This window comes from Staurois parvus, unplaced genomic scaffold (genome assembly GCF_062004578.1).
Source record: "Staurois parvus isolate SC_StPar_1 unplaced genomic scaffold, SC_StPar_1.0 ptg000432l, whole genome shotgun sequence".
Classification (NCBI taxonomy): Eukaryota; Metazoa; Chordata; class Amphibia; order Anura; family Ranidae; genus Staurois; species Staurois parvus.
Window position 1 is genome coordinate 14,899,107 of NW_028318228.1, and position 25,637 is coordinate 14,924,743.

The 25,637-nt window shown below is 42.2% G+C and overlaps 1 protein-coding gene across 1 annotated transcript in view; it reads right to left on the minus strand.

The window, feature by feature from the left end:
• RLBP1 (retinaldehyde binding protein 1) overlaps positions 1-20,270 on the minus strand; it is a 91,793-nt gene extending 71,523 nt beyond the window's left edge. Inside the window, exons 1-3 of the mRNA XM_089687675.1 lie at positions 20,122-20,270; positions 5,632-5,671; positions 944-1,072 (exon numbers count right to left, since the gene is read on the minus strand). Of these exons, the coding sequence (XP_089543801.1) occupies positions 944-1,072; positions 5,632-5,643 (141 nt within the window). The 5' untranslated portion in view covers positions 5,644-5,671; positions 20,122-20,270. The remainder of the gene's footprint in view (positions 1-943; positions 1,073-5,631; positions 5,672-20,121) is intronic.
• Positions 20,271-25,637: the final 5,367 nt, after the last annotated feature.

Here is a 25,637-nt window from a genome sequence, read left to right on the forward strand (position 1 = left end):
GGGGCCCCCGGGCAATAGGGGTTCATGGGGCCCCTGTGTCCTTGCCCAAACTCAAAAAAGCCTATGAAAAAGGTACCAGGGGCATCTCATGGGGCCCCCTACTGACCCTGGGCCCTCGGGCAGTGCCCAAGTTTCCAAATGGTCAGTCCGCCCCTGGTCTGGAATGGGGCTTCAAAGGACAAGTTCAACTTTCGCAACATGTTACGTGTTACACCCATAGGGTGCAACATGTTACAAAAGTACCAGCCCCTGCTTCCCCATTGTGACAGCTGGTGGGGGAACTTCTGTGAATGGGAAAAACTACAAGTTCCAACAGCTTTTGCGGCTACCTACCATGATGCTGTTGAGCACTCTGGTAGTTGATTGATTCCTCCTGTAAGAGTGCATCTGCTTGCCTGTATGAGGTATGAGCAGACAGATTACACAGACAGTCTGCAGGAGACCTGCATGACACCTACCATCTGCTGATCGCTGGTGCAATGATTTCCAGGCTCTCAAAACAAAAAATAGTAAATGCACATTTTTTTACCTGCAAAAAAAGTGCATTTATTACTTTTTGTTAAAAGGTGAACATATCCTTTATTTATTTATTATAGGTACTTATATAGTGCCGTCAATTTACGCAGCGCTTTACATATATATTGTACATTCACATCAGTCCCTAACCCTCAAGGAGCGTACAATCCTTTAAATCTTATATTAGAGCAGATCAGGTATTAGATATGCAATGATCTACTATTAGGGGGTCTTTATAAATAAAAAATAATACAAGAGATTGTGAATAAGGAAGAAGTTACTCCAGGTGATTGGTTAGATATTTAATCTGACTGGTCACCATGGGCAGCTTCACAATTTTTTCACAGTCCAATTTCTTGTGTTTTGTTTATAAGTCGACTCTAATGGTTCATGTTTTATTATTATTTTTCACCTATAGCCTGCTTACCTTCTGCACTGTGTGTTCTGGAAGCTTCTCACATTTGCCAAACACTGGACCATGGTCTTTGGTTGTCAGGCGTTCCAACTTGGCACGGAGGGACTGTTCCTCCTCAGTTACTATACGGTATGTTCCTGTCTGGAGATAGAGAACACACATCATCAGTGCAAGGCAATAAACATTTTATTAGGAAAATGGAGTACTGGATGAGGTTATAGTGGAGTTCAGAACCCAAGATGGAGGCCTTTTTGGAGCACATAATACGAAACATTTCCCTCGCATCATAGGGCTAGCATATTAATGCCTTGGCATTTCCAATTTACATTATCACATTGTTGAGGGACATGTACCATCGTGAACTGATTCATGGCTTGCATTGTTTTAGGCTATAAACCCTAAAGAAGAAGCTATTTCAGCAGTGATAAGCTTCCGAACTTCAGGGACCCCAATGGGGACATTACACAGAAGTATTCAAATCAAAGCAATGGGGATCATAGAGGTCACAATGGAGACTTGATCTATTCTTTTTTTTTAATGCCTTACTTACAGACATTGTAGGGTGGTGGGAAATAAGACATTATTCCAGTCAACTGCTACTTTATTGTTTTTTTTAATCAAATTATAGCTGCAGATACATTTATATTCATATTGCATAAAGTGCATGTTTATAGAAAGATAGAAGGCAAGCATATAACCACAATGCCAGGGGCGGACTGACAACCCATGGGGCCCCCGGGCATTAGGGGATCATGGGGCCCCTGTGTCCTTTCCCAAACTCAAAAAAGCCTATGAAAAAGGTACCAGGGGCATCTCATGGGGCCCTCTACTGACCCTGGGCCCTCGGGCAGTGCCCGAGTTTCCAAATCGTCAGTCCACCCCTGCCCAATACCAACCTTATCCTATCCAAACTGGCTGATGGACTAGTAGCATTTTTTTTAAGTATCTCTTGGATTCCTTACATTGCATCCAAATCTGGCCAAAATTGAGATGAAAACCACCTTCTGACTTTTACTAGAATGCCTTTTTTCTGGTATAATTCAACTGCATAAATAGTTTGTGCAGTGAATCCATCTCTGTATAATACAAGTGCTTGTAGTTTAGAACAATGGACCATATCATCATACAGTGAAGGGAATAAATATTTGATCCCCTGCTGATTTTGAATGTTTGCACACTCACAAAGAAATGATCGGTCTAAAAATCGAATGGTAAGTGTATTGTAACACTGAGAGACAGAATAGCAACAAAACAAATTCAGCAGAAATGCATGTCTAACAAATGATGACTGATTTGCATGTTCATGAGGGAAATAAGTATTTGATCCCCTTCACAAAACATGACTTAGTACTTGGTGGCAAATCCCTTGTTGGCAATCACAGAGGTCAGACGTTTCCTGTAGTTGGCCACCAGGTTTGCACACATCTCAGGAGGGATTTTGGCCCACTCCTCTTGGCAGATCCTCTCCAAGTCATTAAGGTTTGGTGGCTGACATTTGGCAACTCGAACTTTCAGCTCCCTCCATAGATTTTCAATCGGATTACGGTCTGGAGACTGGCTAGGCCACTCCAGGACCTTAATGTGCTTCTTCTTGAGCCACTCCTTTGTTGCCTTGGCCGTGTGTTTTGAGTCATTTTTATACTGGAACACCCATCCACGACCCATTTTCAATGCCCTGGCTGAGGGAAGAAGGTTCTCACCCAAGATTTGATGGTACATTGCCCGTCCATCTTCCCTTTCAATATGGATTGAAAGTCCTGCTGAACCTGCTGAATTTTGATCCATGTATGTGCAGGCTGGTTGTACTGAAGTTGATAAATCTGTTTTTTTGTTTGTTTTTTATCACTGTCAGCAGTGATCATTGTATTCTGATGGCAAAGAAACTTTCCGCTGTGAAAATACAATAGAGCAGCAGGAGGGATTCCCTCATCAACACAGCGTTTGTTGATGGGGGAAACAAGCAACCTGTAGTTGAAGGAAAGAAAATTGCATAATCTATGGCCGGCCTTACTTTCGTCCAGCCAGGACACAAATGTAACCTCCAAACTTCCAGCACAGAATCTTACAGTCCAGGCTTTACTACACTAATTATAGTGCATCCCTCACTGTACACCTCCTCCACAGGGGCGGACTGACCATTTGGAAACTCGGGCACTGCCTGAGGGCCCGGGGTCAGTAGGGGGCCCCATGAGATGCCCCTGATACCTTTTTAATAGGCTTTTTTGAGTTTGGGCAAGGACACAGGGGCCCCATGATCCCCTATTGCCCGGGGGGCCCCATGAGTTGTCAGTCTGCCCCTGCTCCTCCATTCACAAAACTTTTTGCATTATCTGCACAAAATGCAATGCATTCTATTATTTAAGGAATGGAGATTGTGGTGTTCATCTACACTGCCTCCATTCACAGAACATCCTGCATTCTGTGAAAAGAATGCAAAATGTTTTGTGAATGAAGGAGATGGGTGTGATGTTCATCCACATCTGCTCTGTTCACAGGATACAAAGGATTTAAGATGTTTTGTGAATGGAGGATGGGGCATGATGATCATCCACACCAACTGCATTCACAAAGCGGTTTTTATTCTTTGTAAACAATGCTAGATGTTTTGTGCATGAGAAAGAGGAGTTTTTGACATCCATCCGCACTCCCTTCATTCACCTTGTATTCTGTGAAGGGAAAACAGGACGATTTTGTGAATGGAGGGGGTGTGCAGTGAGTGAACCCCAATGATCACTTCAGAAGATCCAGGACTGTAAGATTCTGTATTGGAAGCTTGGCAGCTACATTGGTGTTTGGGCTGAATGAAAGAAAGAAATGTTCTAAATGCAGCAGAAGTCAGGAATGTCACACCCATCATTAGAGGTTATTTATTTATACATGGCAAATTACAAAAATGCTTTTTTTCCCTCCAGAGTTCAGCTTTAAAGTGGTTGTAAATCCTTCCAGTGGAGTGACTGGCCTCAGGTGATACACAGAGATGAAACAAATCCTCCTACATAAGTTGTACCTGTTTATCTGCAGTCTTCTCTTCTTTACAGCCATTCAAAGTGCTGAATCTATAAAACTTGTCCGAGAGTTAAAAAAAGGGGACAGAGTTCTGAGAGCTGATTGGAGGGAAAAGACACCCCCAATTACAGCTCACAGGAACAGAGCTGAGGATGTCAATCTTCTGGAGATCCCTCCCCTAATCGAAAGCTCCTGATCACAAGTAGCTTTCCGATCATGTGACTGCTTTGACAACCAATCATGGCAGTCACGTGATCATAAACCCTGCCTCCCAGCATAAGAAACCCCTTAATGGCCTGGTAGGCACAGATGTTAAGTGGAGCTATTTCCAGTACTGGTTCTTATATTGACAGGAGAAAAATTATTGGCTGTTACAGGCAACAGCTCAAACTTAAAGATTCCTCTGCTCATGTTTTTAACCTCTTCCCGTCTGCCCTGTAGCAGAAATACCGCTACAGGGCAGCACGGGTGCGCAAAATTATGTATATATACGTGATTCTGCATTTGTGGGTAGGGGGCACATGCTGGGTGCATGCACGCCCTACCCACGCCGCCATTCGTGGCCGTCAATCACCGGGTCCCAGACGGTGATTACTCGCCGGCGCCCGGTGATTGCCGAGGATCTCCGACGGGGAGGAGAACTCATTGTAAACAAAACAGTTCTCCTCCCTGTCAGCTAGTGCACACTGCTTTGCATGGCTGTGCACAGTGAAGCACAACAGTGAAGCACAAACACAGGACCCCATAGTAAAGCACACTCAGCACACAGTTAACCATTTGATCACCCCTTCTTGCCCAGTGCCATTAGTACAGTGTCAGTGTTTTTTTTAGCACTGATCACTTTATTGGTGTCACTGGGGATGTCAGTGACACCAAGTCAGTTCCCCTCAGTGTCATAATGCCCGCTGCAGTCCCACAGTCCCACTATAAGTCGCTGATCGCCGCCATTACTAGTAAAAAAAGAAAAAAAAAACTCCAGTATATATACCGCCATTTGTAGGCACTATAACTTTCACGTAAACCAATTAATTTACATGTATTGGGATTTTTTTAGCAAAGACATGGAGCAGAATACATTTTGGCCTAAATTTATGACGAAATGTGATTTTTAAAACTTTTTAATGGACATGCTTAATAGCAAAAAGTCAAAAATATTGTTTTTTTCTCAAAATTGTCGCTTTTTTTTTATAGCGCAAAAAATTAAAAATGCACAGGTGATCAAATACCCCCGAAAAAAAGCTCTATTCGTGGGAAAAAAGGATGTAAATTTAATTTGGGTGTAGCGTTGCATGACTTGTCAGCGTTGAATTGTCAGTTAAAGTAATGCAGCGCCATAACACAAAAAATGGCCGGGTCAGGAAGGGGGGTAAATCCTCAGGAGGGCAAGGGGTTAAAAATAAACCTCTGAGTTTTAAGAGACTCATGATGAAGCTCTCCACTTATTTTAACACAAAATAGATTTTTTCTCCTTGTGTAACTAAAAGCTCAGTGTGGCTATTAGTTCCTGCACCCATCAGGAAAATCCATTGGTCACATGACCCAACACACACGAAGAGCTGATCCTACAAGACATGGAAAAGCATTCATACCAACCAAAAGGTATTCGTTTAGAAAACAAATAAAAAGTCAGAAATGGGAAAAAAACACACGAGGGAGTGAGAATTTACAGATTCCAGTAAAGGTTTGATACTTACAATGTCTGACATCTCACTTCTTCGATGTCCACGCAAGAAGCTGGAGAAACAATTAAAGAGAAGGAAAGAAAATATCACTTGTAAAATCTAAGCAGCTCATTATATAACTGTTTTATTATTATACAGTATTTATAAAGCGCCAACAGTTCGCTCAGTGCTGTACATTACAATGAGAGACAATACATGAGACAGTACAATAACAATACAATGCGATGCACGAGGGGTTCGAGGGCCCTGCTCCTTGGAGCTTACAATCTTTCCTCCTTTGTTATAATATGTGCAGTATAAATATTTCTACAAGCCCCTTTTTTTCAAGAAAAACTGGGTAACTTCTTATTATTTAATAAAAAATAGCATCCGATCCAATTTAGGGCTTGTTCACGTAGTGCTTACCCCCGGAGGGGCCACTGGACATGTCCCAGGTCTCCCTTAAGCCATAGATGGGTTGAACGATTCAAGAGGCACCAGATGAGAATCGATCCATCTATGGGCAGGCTGGTTGTACTGAAGTCAATCCAGTGACCAAATGCAAAAAATCTGACAGGCTGGTTGTACTGAAGTTGATCGATGGATCGAGTTCAGTACAAACATCCTTCCCATAGATGGATTGAATCTCAGGCAGGCTTTGCTGAACCGGCTGAGATCCAATCCATCTATAGCAGGCTTTAGTCAAGCTGATTTATTGTAGTTCTTCAAACAGGAGAGAGGGATGAGGGTGCAGGATGTCCCAAAATGCAAGACAGATACAGAAGGACGCATTCTTGAGCAGAAATCTTTTGACCTTTGTTGAAGGTGAAGGGGTTAGCCACCTAAACTAGGGCTGTATATGAGCAGTCCTAGTCTATGTAGCAACCTCTGGCATTCACTTCCTCAAAGCACAAGCATACCTGGGATGCAAGATCAGGTCCTACTCACAATGTCCACGGACAGCTGTCTGCCACCCAGCCTCCATATTACTTTCCATTGAGGGGGAAAAAATCCTTCTCCATGCCAGCCTCTACAGGTGATACCCTCCACCTTTAGGGAAACTCCATTTGGATCCTCTGTGGATGGGTGCAGCAGCAGTAAATATTCGAGTCCGATTGCAATTAACAAAACTTGTATTGAAGGAAAATCCCAAAGATACAAACAGCTCAGCGGGAAGGCACCCAGCTGGGTAGAGTGGACAAGGTTCTGATGCACCAACAGCTTCTGTCTCCAAGGACGGAATGCGCCTGGCCAGTCTGAGCCCAATAGGGAGGATTCTGATACAGGATGGCATGTCCCTACTCATTCCCAACTGGAACACTGCCAAGGCAACTCAGGAAACCATAGAGAAGCTATTTTTTTTTTACTTCCTCTCCAGTTGCAGTACTGACTCGGCCGAGCACCATCCATAATGACTACATAGACTGTACCTGTGTACACTTCAATCAAGCACATACTGAGGGCCAAAAGAAACTCTTCTCAGTAATATACATTGGCTGCCTCCCAGGGGCAGTAGCCTCAGGGGAAATATACTGCTGAACAGCCCTCCCAAGCATTTATTTTCTCCCCATCCGCCTTCTGGGCACCCCTTCCAAGGGATTGACTGAGGCACGATAAATATTTATAACTAATCTTCTTCGTATCTTCTTTTTATCTATCTAACTATCTTAGCAAAGGCATCTGAGAAAATCAGTGACCCAATCGCTCAAGCAGGAAATGGCATTTCTGGGGGGTGTGGTTGCCATATTGCATTTAAATGAAACCCCCCCAAGCCCCCCTTCTCACAGGGCAGATTGATAGCAGTGGATCCCATTGGCTCCTGCTGCTGTCAATCAAATCCTATGATGAGGAAGCAGGGGCATGGCAAAGTCCTGGCTTTCTGTGTCTATGGGCGCAGACAATGGGGCTCGGGCTCTAGCTTGCTCAAGTACTCCCCTTAGCAAGTGGCTTGCTAGGGGGGTACTCATCAGGGGAGAAGTCAGGAGTGCTGGCGGAGGACCCCAGAAGAGGAGGATCGGGGATGCTCTATGGAAAATCATTGCACAGAGCAGATAAGTATAACATGTTTGTCATTTTTTTAAAATAAATTTTAAAATCATTTTAAATTACAAAATTACTTGTGCGGCAATTTCATATACTATATAAGTATTTTTTTGAGCAACTATAACTTTAATAATTCCACCAATACAAACAAGTCAGTCAATAACACGGTACAGCAACAACAGGTTAAGAAGTTGACATTCTACATAATAGAATAAATAATAAAATAAAATAAATGAAAATCCTCTGTTCCACCAGATGCCAGTACCTCACCCAAATGAAAAGACTGCCTCAGCCCACGCCCTGCGTGTTACATCACTGTCACGTGACTTCATCAGGGGCTAGTAGGGATCAGATATCATGTCTTGTGATGTAAGTGTGATTTTAATAAATATTGTTTTTTTCTTGGACCTCAAGAAATTAGATTGGCTGTCAGTACTTCAGGATTGATCAATATTCAGATATATACCATAGTTTGTGAACTCTATAACCTTCCTACAAACTAAAAAATACATCCTAATTTGGTTTATTTTCACCAAAGACATGTAGCAGAATACATCTCGGCCTAAATTTATGAAGAACAATTATTTATTTGCAAACTTTTATAACAGCAACAAAGAAAAACGTGTTTTTTTTTCAAAATTTTGGGACTTTTTTGTTAATTTAGCAAAAAATAAAAACCCCAGCGATGATTAAATACCACCAAAAGAAAGCTCTAGTTGTGTGAAGAAAATGATAAAAATTTTAGTTTGGGTACAATGTTGTATGACCGCGCAATTGTCATTCAAAGTGTGAGAGCGCTGAAACCTGAAAAATGGCCTGGGCAGGAAGGTGTAAAATTGCCCGGTATTGAATTGATTAAATACATGCAAGTGTTACATGCGTTGGAGCTGACTGATATCCGCTGAGACGGAGGATTTATAATACCATATTAAAAGTATCCATTATATGGGAGGAGGAACGGATAAAGGAGATATCGTGAGGTCTGGATGTGTGGAGATGTCATATTATTAACACGTAGTTTTTACATGCATTGGAGGTGAGAGTCCTGTGAGCATGGAGTGGCACTGTTATTAGCATGAAAATTCACATTCACCATGGATTTGTAGTTACGGTGTCGGATCATGTGATATTTGAAATCATATGAAGTATTTATTGAAAGCACTTTAGTATCTTTATTCACATTATTCATTAATTTATATTTATGGTCTATGTTCTTGGCCATTTATTCACATTATGATTATGAGCGGTTTATCCACCTGTATAGTTTTAGCCCCGGTTCACATATATGCGGCTGTGCAGGATGCTTTTTGCATGGGCACAAGAGCCCATTCATTTGCATGGACTCCCATGCCCCATGACATGCAAAGAAGAAGTCCCTGCACTTCTTCTGAAAACGCAGCCCACATGGGAACCTCGGTTCCCAGTAGGTCGCGTTTTCCAGTGCGGGCAGCGTGCCATTAGAACCAATGGATGCAGACCTTCAATTCACTTTTTTATTGTTATTTAATGGCAAAGTGACCAATTTCCACAGCTGTGCACTTGGGCACCTTCCTAACCGGAATTACTACCTAGGTCAGGGGTGGGCAACTGCAGCCCTCCAGCTGTTGGTGAACTACATGTCCCATCATGCCTCTGCCTTTGGGAGTCATGCTTGTAACTGTCAGTTTTGCAATGCCTCATGGGACTTGTAGTTCCACAACAGTTGCCCACCCCGGTCTAGGTCATTGTGCTATCCGAGACTGGGACCACATACTAACCGGACATATCTATGTGAAATAAAAGATTCAGTGCAAGGAATATTTTCTATTTTTAGGAACAGTAAAGGAATATTCAATATAGCAATAGGACTGGGGAGAATTTAGAGTCCAGGTAAGGAACTGTCAGGGAAACATAGGAAAGGGAGGAAAGAATCACCTGCTGGCATTGGACACACTCGGAAGTGTTAGATTCTGAAGATTCTCAACATACAAGGTTAGATTTTTATTTGAACATTTGTAGAAAAATTGTTTGTCAGAATATTCTTTCTTACCATCACTGAGTCAAAAACACTTACATTTTAGCCAGACGTGCTATTTGAATGGAATGCCAGATGTATTAAACAGGTTTTACTACAATATGTACAATGTTCCCCAATGATAACCACATTCAGAATTAGAGTTTAGTTTAATCAAGAAGTATTTTACATCCTGAGCCTTCAAAATTTTCTTCTTACTACAGACAAAAATGAAAGTCAATTTGACTGCTCTAAATATTGATTATCTTGTTATATCTGAAGTTGATGTGTTGAAGGCAGAAAAAATGGGCAAGTGTAAGGATTTGAGTGACTTCGGTCTAAATTGTAGAGGGTAGATGACTGGTTCAGAGCATCTCCAAAACTGCAGCTCTTGTGGGATGTTCCTGGTCTGCAGTGGTCAGGATCTAACAAATGGTCCAAGGAAAGCAAACTGGCAACAGAATTATGGGTGGCCAAGGCTCATTGATGATTGTGGGAAGCAAAGACTGGCCTGTGTAGTCTGATCTACTAGAACCGGTACTGTATCTCAAATTGCTGAAAAAGTTAATGCTGGTTCTGATAGAAAGGTGTCGGAACACACTGTGCATCGCAGTTTGTTGGTCTGATGGAGGTGGCTTGGACTAAAAAATAGGTGGCTTGGTCTGAGAAAAGTGACCTGGTCTGATGAACACATACTGCATCTCACTTTATTGCTTATGGAGCTGCATAGCTGCAGACCAGTCGGGTTGCCCATGCTGACCAGGTCCACAGCCAACAATGCCTACAATGAGCACAAGAGCATCAGATTTGAACCATGGCGCAATGGAATAAGTTGGCCTGGTCTGACGAATTCATGAATGGTTTGAAGAACACAACGAGTTTGAGGTCTTGTGTTGACTTGGCCTTCAGATTCTCCAGATCTCAATCCAATTAAGAATCTGTGGGATGTGCTGGAAATACAAGTCCAATCCATGGAGGCCCCACCTCTCATCTCACAGGACTTAAAAGGACCTGCTACTGATGGCTTGGTGCCCAATACCACAGCATACCTAAAGAGGTCTAGTGGAGTCCATGCCTGAATGGGATATGGTGGGTGGTCCTAATGTGCAGACTGCAGATCTATTTTTGATAGACATGTGTACAATGGACATTTTTGTTTCAGATGCATTCGTGCATTGGAGAATTGCGTTTAGTTATATTCGTTATGTTAAACCAATTTTCTGGGGGGGGATTTGTTTTGTTATATTCGGCATTCGATTCACATATATGTTGGGCCAAGTAGATTAAAAAAATTGCAGTTTTTTTGAAGATTGCTATATATCAGTTTTCAAATTTGCCATTTCGGGTGGATTCATTATTCATAAATTGAAACTTTTTCAATTATTTGATATTTTCAGACGCTACAAAATAAATAATGCAAAATTCGGCAGCCCCAAATTTTTCAAACCTATGAATTGCACTAGACTGTGGCACTGAACTGACTGACTGGGGTTGATTTACTAAAACTGGAGCATTCAAGAGCACAGCAATCTGATGCAGCTCTGCATGGTAGCCAATCAGCTTCTAATTTTAGCTTGTCCAATTAAGCTTTGACAATAAAACCTGGAAGATGATTGGTTTCACCAGATTTTGCACTCTCCAGTTTTAGTAAATTAACCCCTCTGTGACAATTACAAATTCAATTTAACCACTTGGCAACCGCGCTATAGCCAAATGACGGCTACAGTGTGGTTGTCCAGTACTGGGAGGGCATCATATGACGTCTTCCCAGAACACGCCCTCCTGCACGCCCCCAGCAGAGCACACCCGGGGATCTCCGTAATCACTGTGTCCTACAGACACAGCTGATCACGTGATGTGGTAAAAGGCCAATCACAGTGGCCTTTTACCACATGATTAGTTGTTGTCCAATGACACAGCAGATCACCGGGTAAATACAGTTGCTGGTTTTCTGCTGCACTTTCCTCCTGCTGTCACAGTGTGAGGAAAGTACTGCCGATAACCGGCAATTGTCAGAGAACAGATCGGCACTGATGATCAGTGCCCTGATGTTCAGTGCCCAGCAGTGCCGCCCAGCAGTGCCACCCACCAGTGCCCTGCAGTGCCACTCAGCTGTGCCACCCACCAGTGCCCAGCAGTGCCTAGTAGTGCCACCCACCAGTGCCCACCATACCGCCCAGCAGTACCACCCACCAGTGCCCAGCAGTGCCACCCAACTGTGCCACCCACCAGTGCCCGCCATACCACCCAGCAGTGCCACCCACCAGTGCCCAGCAGTGCCACCCAGTTGTGCCCAGCAGTGCTACCCACCTATGCCCATCACTGCCTAGTAGTGCCACCCACCAGTGCCCTGCAGTGCACCCCATCAGTGCTGTCCAGCAGTGCTGCCCATCAGTGCCCAGCAGTGCTGCCAGTCAGTGCCTTCAGTCAGTGCCGCCCATCAGTGCCACCTATCAGTGCCCATCAGTGCTGCATCATCAGTGCTGTCTATCAGTGCTGTCTATCAGTGCCCATCAGTGCTGCCTATCCGTGCCACCTCATCAGTGCCCATCAGTGCTGCCTATCCATGCCACTTCATCAGTGCCTATCAGTGCTGCCTCATCAATTCACATCAGTAAATGTAAATCATGTGTTTGCAAAATTTTATAATAGATACATAGAAAACCTTTTTTTTTCAGATTTTTTGCTATTTTTTGTTTTTAGCGCAAAAAATAAAACCCCCAGTGGTGATTAAATACCACCAAAAGAAAGCTCTGTTTGTGTGAAAAAAATTATAACAATTCCTTAGGAGTACAATGTTGCAGGACCGCGCAATTGTCATTCAAAGGGCGACAGCGCTGAAAGCTGAAAATTGGCCTGGGCAGGAAGGGGCTAGGGGTAGGCAAGTGGTTACACCACAAATTTCCTCAAATCTCAATTATTCAACAAATTTGAAAAATGTTATTAGTTTCCCCATGGGCCCGAACTACTATTGCATCATGTGACGTCATTCAAATAAAATTAGTTAAACAAGTGTATTCATTCATTTAATTATAACGTTTTTCCGGATTTGTTAGTATGTCCACTCAGAGATTCGTATACATCTGGATCTCTGAAAATCAAATTTTTGGACGAAAATCAATTAGTTACAAAACTCACATGTCTAATTTTTGTAATTTCTGTGACTGTATGTTGTGCTGTTACAACATAGCAACTAATAAAGGGGCAGAATTGAATGGCAGCACAGTCGTTAAGTGGTTTGCTCTTCTGCCTGGCAGTACTAGGGTCCCTGGTTTAAATCCCAAACATGGAACAACCTGCCTTGAGTGTGCATGTTCTCCCTGTGCCTGTGTGGGTTTCCTCCGGGTACTCTGGTTTCCTCTCACACTCCAAAGACATGCTGGTAGGTTAACCACTTCCCAGTGGCAGTGCAGGGGCGGGTTCCCGTTCATAAACGGCGCCCGCCATGTTGGACTGTGCGCGCTCCCTGGGAGCGTGCGACACTGCGATCTGGTGCCCGCTGTGTCCTCCGGACACAGCAGAAAGCCGGTCACTGTACAAGACCTCTGTGTGAGGTCCTGATCATGTGATCACTGATTGGCCAATCAGTGATCACATGAATAGGAGTAAGCAAGATGTCACTTCTGACATCATTGCTTACTACTAGTGAAATCTGTGAATGATCACAGAGATCACATGGTACAAGGCTATTCACAACAGCCTTGTACCATGTGACAAGCTGTGACCAATCACATCACACACTATTTCTCAATGGCTGCAAGAATGCAGCCAGAGAGAAGGAGAAATTATTGCTTTTACAGCCTTTATGGGTGTAAAAGCAATCAGTGTAAAAAAAATAAATATTCATTACCCCCCACAAGTAGTACACTGTCACTATGGTGACACTGTACTGCTAAGGTGACAGTATGTTAAAAAAAACAAAAAAAAAAACAAATAATAATATAAAAAAAAAACCAATTTAAAAAAAATTTTTGAAAAATTATAATTGTTGGTTATAACCTAATTTGGGTTATTTTTTTGTACTAAAAAGATAACTGAATACATTTTGGCCAAGATTTATAAAGAAAGATTATTTATTTGCAAAATTGCATTAAGAAAAACACGTTTTTTTCAACATTTTTGCACTTTTTCATTTATATAGCAAACAAAAAAAAATCCCAGTGGTGAATAAATACCACCAAAATAAAGTGTTATATGTCCCAAAAAAGTGCTAAAAAATTCATATGGGTACAGTGTTGCATCATTGCGCAATTGTCATTCAAAGTGTGACAACTCTGAAAGATGAAAATTACTTGGCCTGGACAGGAAGGGAGTAAAAGTGTCCGGACTTGAGGTGGTTAATTGGCTCCTGTCTAAGCTGGCCCTAGTATGTGTATGTATGAATTTAACTTATGGACCTTAGATTGTAAGCTCCTTGGGGGCAGGGACTGATGTGAATGTACGATTTATACTGTATGTAAAATGTTGCATTGATTGACTGCGGTACATAAGCTCCTACAATAAATAAAATGACAAAAGAGAAAATTGGAGATTTTTTTTTTTTTAAACATGACTGATTGGGCCATTTTTTAATAACTCCCCAATCTAAAAAGTTGTAGGGTTGTTACAATCCTTGACTTCTTAGTTTGGTGCTGATTTATGCTCGTCTCCAGGACGTCTCCAGAGCTTCCCCCATCCTCTGGAACTCTCTACCCCAATTTATCAGACGATCTCTGAAAACCTCTCTCATCAGGGAAGCCTATCCTGCCCTCAGCTAATAATGGAATCTTCTACTCTTCCAACCAGTCCATCCCCCACAGTTACTACCTTTTGTACCACCAGCCCCTCCCTCCTAGATTGTAAGCTCCCAGGATCAGGGCCCTCCTAACCCTCTTGTATTGAACTGTATTGTTGCTGTATTGTCTCCCGTTATATTGTAAAGCGCTGAGCAAACTGTTGGCGCTACATAAATCCTGTATAATAATAATAATATATAAATCCTGTATAATAATAATAATATATAAATCCTGTATAATAATAATATATAAATCCTGTATAATAATAATAATATATAAATACTGTATAATAATAATATATAAATCCTGTATAATAATAATAATATATAAATCCTGTATAATAATAATAATAATATATAAATCCTGTATAATAATAATAATAATATATAAATCCTGTATAATAATAATAATAATAATAATATATAAATCCTGTATAATAATAATAATAATTTATGGAAACTGGAGCAATAGCAGTCTGACTGCACTGGGAAAATGAAATGTATTGCTTGCTATGACTGGCAGCATTTGTAAGTTTTGCTGCTCCTTGAAAAAGTTTCCATAACCAACCCCTGTGTCCTTCGTAGTTTGCCATCTTCCTACTCAACCGGTGGGGAGTTTCTGATGTTTTCTGATGAAGGCTGTTTGTAGGTTTTAACAGGTTATAGGTTAAGCCCCAAAAATGTTCTTTACTGTTTTGTATAATCCCATGTTATTTAGGAAATGCCAATGTATTCTGCAGAATGTACCAAGCATTGTTCAACACATGAATAAAAAGGACATTTTGGCACCAAGGTTACTTTTTAACTGTACGTGCCCACTTGTTAAAATTAAGTAGAGTACGCAATGTTCAAAGAACCTTGTAAAATAAATAATACACATTCTGTTAAGAGGAATAATGGAAGGAAAACAAATATATTGTAAAAATAAAAAAATGACATTGTGGAAAAAATCTTTTTTTTTAAATCAGATCTTTTTTAATAATTTTTTTTTCAATGTACTGTATTGTGTTTAGCAGTGAATTTAACACCCAGTGAAGCCAGAGAATAATACATTTAATAAATACATATTAAATAATGTCATTCAAATTTTTCTAGAATATGTGTTACTGGGATTGCTGATCATTATAAATCTGCTAAAATCTATTGTTTTATTTCATACAGGTATGCAGCACTTTACATATATATTGTACATTCCAGGGGCGGACTGACAACTCATGGGGCCCCCGGGCAATAGGGGATCATGGGGCCCCTGTGTCCTTGCCCAAACTCAAAAAAGCCTATGAAAAAGGTACCAGGGGCATCTCATGGGGCCCCCTACTGACCCCGGGCCCTCGGGCAGTGCCTGAGTTTCCAAATGGTCAGTCCACCCCTGGTACATTCACATCAGTCCCTAACCCTCAAGGGGTGTACAATCTAAGGTCCCTAACTCACATTCATACATACACATACTAGGGACAATTTAGACAGGAGCCAATTAACTTACCAGCATGTCTTTTGAGTGTGGGAGGAAACCAGAGTACCCGGAGGAAACCCATGCAGGCACAGGGAGAACATGCAAACTCCAGGCAGGTGGTGCTGTGGTTAGGATTTGGACTAACAACCCTAGTACTGTCAGGCGGAAGTGCTAGCCATTTAGTCACTGTGCTGCCTCACAGTTTCACCTTTATAACAGACTATCTTTAAACCCCAAAACAGATGCATCAGAATTGCACTTTGGTAGACAAAACCCATAATGAGATATGGAATTTACATTCCATGTAAAGAGAAAACTATATTTGGATGGAGTCTATAAGTTATATTTATTTGGTGACTGTAGTGGTATTGAACCCTAAACCAAAAATGTAATATATTTCAGCTTACCAATTATCAGATGTGGTGGCTGCATTAGTTTTCTTTTTTTATGCTTTCCTCCTCTGTTTTCACCTGGTGACTGACCAGTAACACACCTCCTGTATTAGAGTGCTTGAGCTCTGGATGAAGGAACACAGGGGGCACATTTGGGACAGCAGCATTGCCAGTCTGGGGGGGGGGGATGGGAGTGTTAGATGTACTAGCAGATTTATATACACTAACAAACTGAAACCAAACTTCAGCTCACACTGCCATTAAGCAAGCAGTTACATCAATAGTTTTTTTATTTCTTTTGGATTAAGGTTTTAGATCAGGGCAGCACAGTGGCTAAATGGTTAGCACTTCTTCCTGGCAGTAAAAGGGTCTTTGGTTCAAATCGCAATCATGGCACCACCTGCCTGGAGTTTGCATGTTTTCCCTGTGCCAGCATGGGTTTCCTCCGGGTATCCGGTTTCCTGCCACACTCCAAAGACATGCTGGGAGGTTAATTTGCTCCTGTCTAAATTGTCCCTAGTATGTGTATGAATGTAAGTTAGGGACCTTAGATTGTACACCCCTTGAGGGTTAGGGACTGATGTGAATGTACAATATATATGTAAAGCACTGCATAAATTGATGGTGGTATATAAATACCTGTAACAATAGATGAATATAACTAAATGCTGATCATTGTAAGCCCCCTGGTTAGTGGTAAATGGTTTGTCTCAGCACCCTAATTGCTATATGTATTGGAGAGCTTGTTCTGTTGAAAAACAACAGACTTCCTGGCAGCATCACCAAGTGAAAATAAAGGTAAGAAAGACCTAAAAAAAACTAATTCAGCCATCACACATAAGAATTGGTAAACTGCAATATAATAAATGTTTGCTTTTGGATTAAATACCTATTTAAAGGTGGTGGCTGCAGTAGTTTTTTTTTAGTTATTTTCAACTGGTGGCCTTGCCAGTATTTTATTTTTCAACTTCTTTTAGTAGACCAAACAGGCCAACAAAAGTGGCATTTAGAGTGTTGAGACAAACCATTTACCCTTGACAGGGGTGCTTATGATGACCAGCATTTATTTATATAAAAATGTTATAACAAAAAGAAAAAAGACTGTTGCTGTAATGGCTTCAAAAGTGTTAGCTGGACATTGGCTGCATTTGGTTATTCAAGTCCATCTAAATCTAGCTAGTGGATCTAAACCTGGCCATACATGAATTAAAATTTGTCCGGTTAAGTAGGGACCGGGTGATTTTTGACCCATGTATGGCCATTGTGGTTGTACAGAAGTCAATCTACCACAGGCAGCAGGCTATAGCCTGCAATGCTGATCAATGTATTCTGGTGGCAGGGAAGTCTCCCCGCTATCATAACACAATATCTCAGCAGAGAGGATTCCCCCATCCACCTTGAATGTGTGGACAAGGAAATTAGGTCCATTTTTTTTTTTCGTTCAACGTGCTGGTTGAATGAAAAAAAAAAAAAAAGACTCATCTTTGGGCTACTTAACACTCCCCTCTCCCCAGGCTAACAATGCTGCTCTCCAACAGTGACCCACAATAGATCACAGTCTTGTTTTTGGGTTGGCTGTTCAGTTTTCAAGGCAGCTTGAATCTAGTGAAATTTCACTTTGCAAAGAATACCCAATCCCGTGTACCGAAATACAAAAAAAAATGGTATTCTTGCTTGCAAATGATTGGATGATGAAAGACTGCAGAATTTCACTTCATTCACTAAGCTCTGGTGAAAATGACCTGTCAAAGTGCCTTTTAAAAATCACCCCCTATATGTCTTATCATATGTATGTATTACAGATCAACCAACAGAACTTGTAAATAAGTAGTATTATATGACCCATTCCTAAGGAAGCAGCAATCAACTGGGAAATTCGTTTGATAAACATGTCATCTTTCAATTTGTAGATGTTATGGAATGTACTATTGCTTTTTAGTGACAAATTAAAATAGGGGCTACACTGTCATTTGGGTTATAATCTGCCTCTTGAGTACATTTAAAATCCTCATAAATAGAACTTTGAATCTATATAGTTGCCTTTCTTAACTAGGGTTCCTCTGGAGGTTGCTAAGGGTTCCTTGATTATTATTATTACTATTATACAGGATTTATATAGCGCCAACGGTTTGCTCAGCGCTTTACATGATAGTGGGAGACAATACAGTAACAATACAGTTCAATACAATAGGGAATTGAGGGCCCTGCTCCTTGGAGCTTACAATCTAGGAGGGAGGAGTGAGTGGTACAATAGGTAAAACTGTGAGGGATGGAGTGGTTGGAAGAGTAGAGGATTCCAGTATTAGCAGAGGGCGGGATAGGCTTCCCTGAAGAGATAGGCAGTTTCTTTCACTTAGATAGGTAACTACTTACACCAATGGCCTTTTTAGTTATTTGCAAGGGCAGCATTCTTCCCACTGACCACCAATGTAAGAACCATTTTCCCACTGACCACCAATGTACAAACTATTCTTTTCAATGACCACCCAAATAAGAACCCTTTTTGCCATTGGCCACCAATGTAAACAGCATTTTTTCCACTGACCACCAGTAAAAGGGACATTCTTCCCACTGAACAGCAATGTAAAAACCATTATTCCAACTGATCACCCATGTGAGGAACATTCTTCCCAGGGAACACCAATGTAAGGGACATTCTTCCCACTGGCCACCTATGTAAGGAGCTTTCTTCCCACTGACCACCAATATAAAGGACATTCTTCCCAATGAATAACAGTGTAAGAATCATTCTTCCCAATGACCTTGATCAATGCATTACGGACACCAATTATTTTTTTTAGCTATCTGTAAAGGCAGCATTTTCCCACTGACCACCAACATAAGAACCATCTTTCCCAATGACCACACATGTAAGAACCATTCTTTTCCTCTGGCAACTGATGCAAAGTGCATTTTTAACCCTGACCACCAGTGTAAGGGATATTCTTCCCACTGAACACCACTGTAAGAACCATTCTTCCCACTAACCACCAATGTAAAGGACATTCTTCCCAATGAATACCTGTGTAAGAATCATTCTTCCCAATGACCTTGATCAATGCACAGCTTCTTTCTCTTAGATAAGTAACGACGGACACCAATGATTTTTCTAGTTATCTGTAAGGGCAGCATTCATCCTGCTGACCACCAATGCAAGAACCAATCTTCCATTGTCCACCAAACTAAGAACCATTTTCCCCACTGACCACCAATGCAGGGACCATTCTTCCCAATAACCATCAATGTAAGAACCATTCTTCCTACTGACCACCAAGCTAATGTATTCTGAGCTGCAGATAAAATAACAATTGGTAGGGGTTCTCTTAGACATGAAAATTATTTCAAGGGTTCCTCTGTGTTAAAAAAGTTTGAGAAAAACTGCTATACAGGCTTTAGAATGATAATTAGGGAAGAAGTAATTTGAGCAATAGAAGAATTCCACTTCCTATTTTTCAGGATAGAGAACTGTAGGGTGAAAGACAGAGGGTGCAAAGGGTGATAGAGGAAGAAAATAATAATTTTTTAAAATAATTATTATTAAAAAAGCAGCTTTGTGCCATTATGTATTACAATTTAACAAGGAATATTGATACATAATATAAAAGCAGTATTGTCAGACCCAAGCAGAACAGAAATTGTCTACCAGATTTAAAGGAACATATGGTACAGTGTATAGCTCGAGTAGATAAAAATACTGTATGTTTAAACAGAAAAGCATCTGTTTCCTGTGCTGCCATATATCAGTATTAGATCACAAGGACATAGGAACATGATAACCACATGGCAAACCACAACCGCACACACCAGACTTAGCGAAGTCTCACAGGCTGACTTTCTGAAGCAATGAAGATAGATCAGACTAACTTACCGTTGAACAATGCCGATGAAATCGTCAAAGATAGTCAGTGTTAGGTTAGGTTAAACTTGAAAAAAGCAGATAAATAGGAGAATTTAGCAGAGATGGATGAGCTGTAGCCTAGATGTGTCCACGGGATGCCAGCCCAAAGCTTCTATAGTCATCGGGTTCGGATTAGGCGTCACAAGGCATTACTCAGTCAGGCTTATTAATTAAATCAGCACAAAACATTCAGGAGATGCCATTAGATGCTACAGAAAAGGAGGAGAGAAGTGGCCGGTTGAGTGGGGCTTGGAACAATAACTCTTTAGCTGGCCCCTGATTCCTGAAATACTTTTATATCCCATTAAAGAAATGAAGCTTTTCCATTATGTCTGCTACAGAGAGAGAAGAGTAAGAGGTAATCCTATGAGGCCTCTTTTTCTTACGTTCATTTGAAAATCAAGTTGGGGTCATTAGTATATTTTAGTTTGTTTATATTTACTAGAGGTAATAGGGAACATTTCTTTATGTGGGAATTAGCCACGTCAACCAAGTTTTTCCCTCGTTTAGTCTTCTCCTATTTGATAGCTTTAGGAACTTTTACACTTTACCAGTAACAAGTGGCAAATATGATCTGGAAAATGTTTGGTTAAAGAATTATTCCAGGTGTGATAGACCCAACCAGGACAGGAGCTTTGGGAAGGGTCTAGGGCAGGGGTGGGCAAACTTTTTGACTTGAGGGCCGCAATGGGTTCATATATTGGACCCGGGGGCCGGACCAAGAGTAGATGAATGATGTGTATGTGTCATCCATAGTAAGTATAGTAATATTCCCCCATAGTAAGCATAGTAATTAATCCCCCATATAGTAATTCATCCCCCATAGTAATTCATCCCCCATATAGTAATTCATCCCCCATATAGTAATTCATCCCCCATAGTAATTCATCCCCCATATAGTAATTCATCCCACATAGTAATTCATCCCCCATAGTAATTCATCCCCCATAGTAATTCATCCCACATAGTAATTCATCCCCCATATAGTAATTCATCCCCCATATAGTAATTCACCCCCCCTATAGTAATTCATCCCCCATATTAATTCATCCCCCATATTAAGTCCCCAAGTCCCCCCTGTGTCAATTCACTTACCTTTGCTCCGCGCGTTCCTCTCGCCGTGTTCCCGCGCCGTTCCGGTGTAGCATGAAAATCTGTCTCCTATGAGGATCTGTCCCCCTCGACGTATCTGCGCATGTGCCAGTTTCAGGCATTAGCAGCCGATCGGCGATCTCCGGCACATGCGCAGATACGTCGAGGGGGACAGATCCTCATAGGAGACAGATTTTCACACTACACCGGTCTTCAGGGCGGACTGTGAGAGGAGCCTAGCGGGAGCCTAGCTCCGTGGGCCGGATTAAAAGGTCCGCTGGGCCGTGTACGGCCCGCGGGCCGTAGTTTGCTCATTGCTGGTCTAGGGGCTAGCCTTCTACCCACTGATTATGGCCTATGGAGAGAGAAGATCATTCTCTAATGATAGACAACAACATGATGAACGCTGACAGCAAGGCTTGAATTAATTCTCTGAGTAAAGACGATACAGCTTCCCTTCTGGAGTGAATGGAAGGGAGTAATATTAATCTTCTACATTTTAATGGTCAGAGAAAATATGGTGGCCCACCTGTGGACTGGGTTGGAGAAGCTCTCTGCATGGGCTATAATGGGGGTAGAAGGCTAGCCCCTAGTCCCCTCCAAAAGCCCCGGTCCAGTTGGATCTGTCACACCAGGTATGGCATACTTTTACATAGTACCATTGGTCCAGCTTGAACCAATGTATCTATACATATACCATACTTGGCCCATGCCACTGAAAGCTGGAAAGCACTATAGTAGATACCAATACTCCGGTAATCTCCACTTGCTTCAGGAGGTCGGCTGCTCAGCCGGTGCCATTCCAAGAATGCGTTACATTTTCTGAATGAATGCAAAGCCTTCTCTGCTTTGGATAAGGTGGAGAGTGTGATATCACTGCCCTACCTCTCCACCTCATCCAATAATAGAATGCTTTGCATTATTTAGGAAAATGCAAAGCATTCTCTGAATGGTGTCTGTGCTGAGCTGCAGTTGGCCAGCTTAAGCATGTATTGCAATATGTGTGAACTAAATATCCCTATTTATTGCATAGTCTGCTTGAAAGGGTATATACCAGAGTGCAGAGGGTCCTTCAGAATTTCTTGTGCTGAGCTGCCAACCTCCTGTGTTAAATATGTATCAGGCCGGCTGTTCAGCTCAGGACCCAGAAGCAATAGAGATCACTAGAGTTGTGGTGTCTACTTCAGTGATTTCCAGCTTTCAGGGGTGTCAGCCCGGTATGGTATACAAGTAGGTATTTTGGTCCAAGCTGGAAAAATGTAACTATGTAAAAATATACATTACATGGAATTCTTTTTTAACTTCTTCCCGTCCACCTATTGTTTAGAGACAACGGACGGGATGCTTTGCTGATGCGGGCTATTGTAAATGTACATCAGCCCACATTGGTGGCTCGCAGAGTGCACACACAGGAGCCCAGCGATCAGTATATCACCCGGACACAGCGGATCACAAAACTCATGTGATTGCTGTGTCCAATCACAGCAATCACAAAGCAGACACTGGAAAGTAAAATTTCTTCTCTCTGTCCTCAGTGTGAGGGCAGAGAGAAGCGATCTCCTGAAGTCTGTGAGTGTACAGCAGTCTGTCAGGCTGCGTTTACACTCACAGATTGTTGTGCCAGCCAACCCAGTGTCCCTGATCACTGCCCCATTATATTCATAATAAATAATGCAGCCAGCCCTGTCACCTGTCCAAGTGCACACAAAAACACCCCCCTACACCATACCAATGTCCTGATCCCCCCCATACCAGCATCCTGATCACTGCCATACCCCAATCCAATGCCTTGATCACAACCATACCCTGACTACCACCATACAACATACCAGCATCCAGATCATCCTCATGCCCCATACTGTACCAGCATTCTGATCACCCCATATGCAAAACCAGCATCCAGATCACCTCCATGCCCCATATCAGCGTCTTTATCACCACCATACCCCATATCAGCATCTTTATCACCACCATACTTTATACCAGCATCCTGATCACCATCATACCCCATACCAGTATCCTGATCACCCCGTATGCAATACTAGCATCCAGACCACCTCCATGCCCCATACCAGCATCCAGATCACCCCATATGCAATACCAGCGTCCTGATCACCACCATACCCCATATCAGCATCTTTATCACCATCATACCCCATATCAGCATCTTTATCACCACCATACTTTATACCATCATTCTGATCACTGCCATACCCTATACCAGCATCCTGATCACCATCATACCCCATACCAGCATCCTGATCACCACCATACCCCATACTAGTGTCCTTATCACCACCATACCAGCGTCCTGATCACTGCCATACCTCAAACGAACGTCCTGATCACAGCCATACCCCATACCAGCATCCTTATCACCGCCATACCCCATACCAGCATCCTTATCACCGCCATACCCCATACCAGCGTCCTTATCACCACCATACCCCATATAAGTGTCCTTATTATCACCATTCCAGCGTTCTCATCACCGCCATTCCTCATACCATTGTCCTGATCATCACCGTACCAGCGTTCTGATCACTGCCATATGTCATACCAGCATCCGGCATTTTAGGGTCTCAACTGATTTTCAAATATATATCCCATAGTTTATAGACTAGCTTTTACATAAACTATATTTTCAAAAGGGTACAGTGTTGCATGACTGAGTAATTGACACTCAGATTGTAATAGCGCTGAAAGCTGACATGGACTGTAAGGGGGTTAAAGTGTCTGGACTTGAAATGGTTAAAGAGCAATGTCTTGAAACACGTGAAATTAACCTGTGAAATCTTAATGTAACAAGAAGAGGTATCAGAGAAAAGGCCAGATTCCGGGGAGCTCCCCACATGTGAATTGGTGAATACTCTTGCAGACGTGTTTGCTGCATTCCTTTCTTTTTCTCTGCTGGTCATATGGCCAATCAAAATAAACAACACAAAGCAGGGTTGAATCTGATTGGTGAAAGTGAGAGATAAAAGTAGTGACACTTTTGATACATCAGCATGGAACTTAGAAAGGGTGTGTTTAGGAATACCTCTACTGCATTGCAAGGTAAGCAAAAGGGGTCCCTGAATAAACAGATACTCAAAAGAACGGTGTAGGTGGAAGGGTGCACTACAGCAATGCCTAGGTGAAAAACCAAAGCCTTCAGAGGGTAGACTGTGTTCCATGTATGCATTGAAAACTTCATGTTTTATATTGACTGGCATGTACTGTCTCCCACCCATTTTTTCCTGGAAAACTCAGGAACAGTTTACTCAATGTTATATTGTAATGGGTTGAGAAGAATGATGACTTAGTGTGCTGCAGTTCCTTTGTTGCCTAATCAGTAGTAGGCTGAGAGTATGTTCTTTTCTTTGCATTCTTTTAAGTTTTTTCTATTTTTCTCTAACAACATTAGACATACATACTATAATTCACTTGCAACGCTGTAAATACAAAAACCTGACGGTCTGTGCCTAACCAAAAAAATGGCTTATGCACACTGGCTTACAGTGTAAACAAACTGGTGTATTTTAGTGCCTGGGAACTGGTGTTGCAGCGTACAGATGTCCCTAGACATGAAGAGGTGAACAGTCGCCCCTGGACATGAAGAGGTGAACAGTCGCCCCTAGACATGAAGAGGTGAACAGTCGCCCCTAGACATGAAGAGGTGAACAGTCGCCCCTAGACATGAAGAGGTGAACAGTCGCCCCTAGACATGAAGAGGTGAACAGTCGCCCCTAGACATGAAGAGGTGAACAGTCGCCCCTAGACATAAAGAGGTGAACAGTCACCCCTAGACATGAATAGGTGAACAGGTGCCCCAAGGCATGAATAGGTGAACAGTCGCCCCTAGACATGAAGAGGTGAACAGTCCCCCTAGACATGAAGAGGTGAACAGTCGCCCCTAGACATGAAGAGGTGAACAGTCGCCCCTAGACATGAAGAGGTGAACAGTCGCCCCTAGACATGAAGAGGTGAACAGTCGCCCCTAGACATGAAGAGGTAAACAGTCGCCCCTAGACATGAAGAGGTGAACAGTCGCCCCTAGACATGAAGAGGTGAACAGTCACCCCTAGACATGAAGAGGTGAACAGTCGCCCCTAGACATGAATAGGTGAACAGTCGCCCCTAGACATGAAGAGGTGAACAGTCGTCCCTAGACATGAGGAGGTGAACAGTCGTCCCTAGACATGAATAGGTGAACAGTCGCCCCTAGACATGAAGAGGTGAACAGTCACCCCCAGACATGAATAGGTGAACAGGTGCCCCAAGGCATGAATACTTGCTTAAAGTGGTGCATGTGAACAGATGTAATGTCCTGAACGCAGACTAACACATAGTTACATGGTAACCTTAACACAGTTACATGGGCAATCAGATTAAAAAAGACATATGTCAACTAA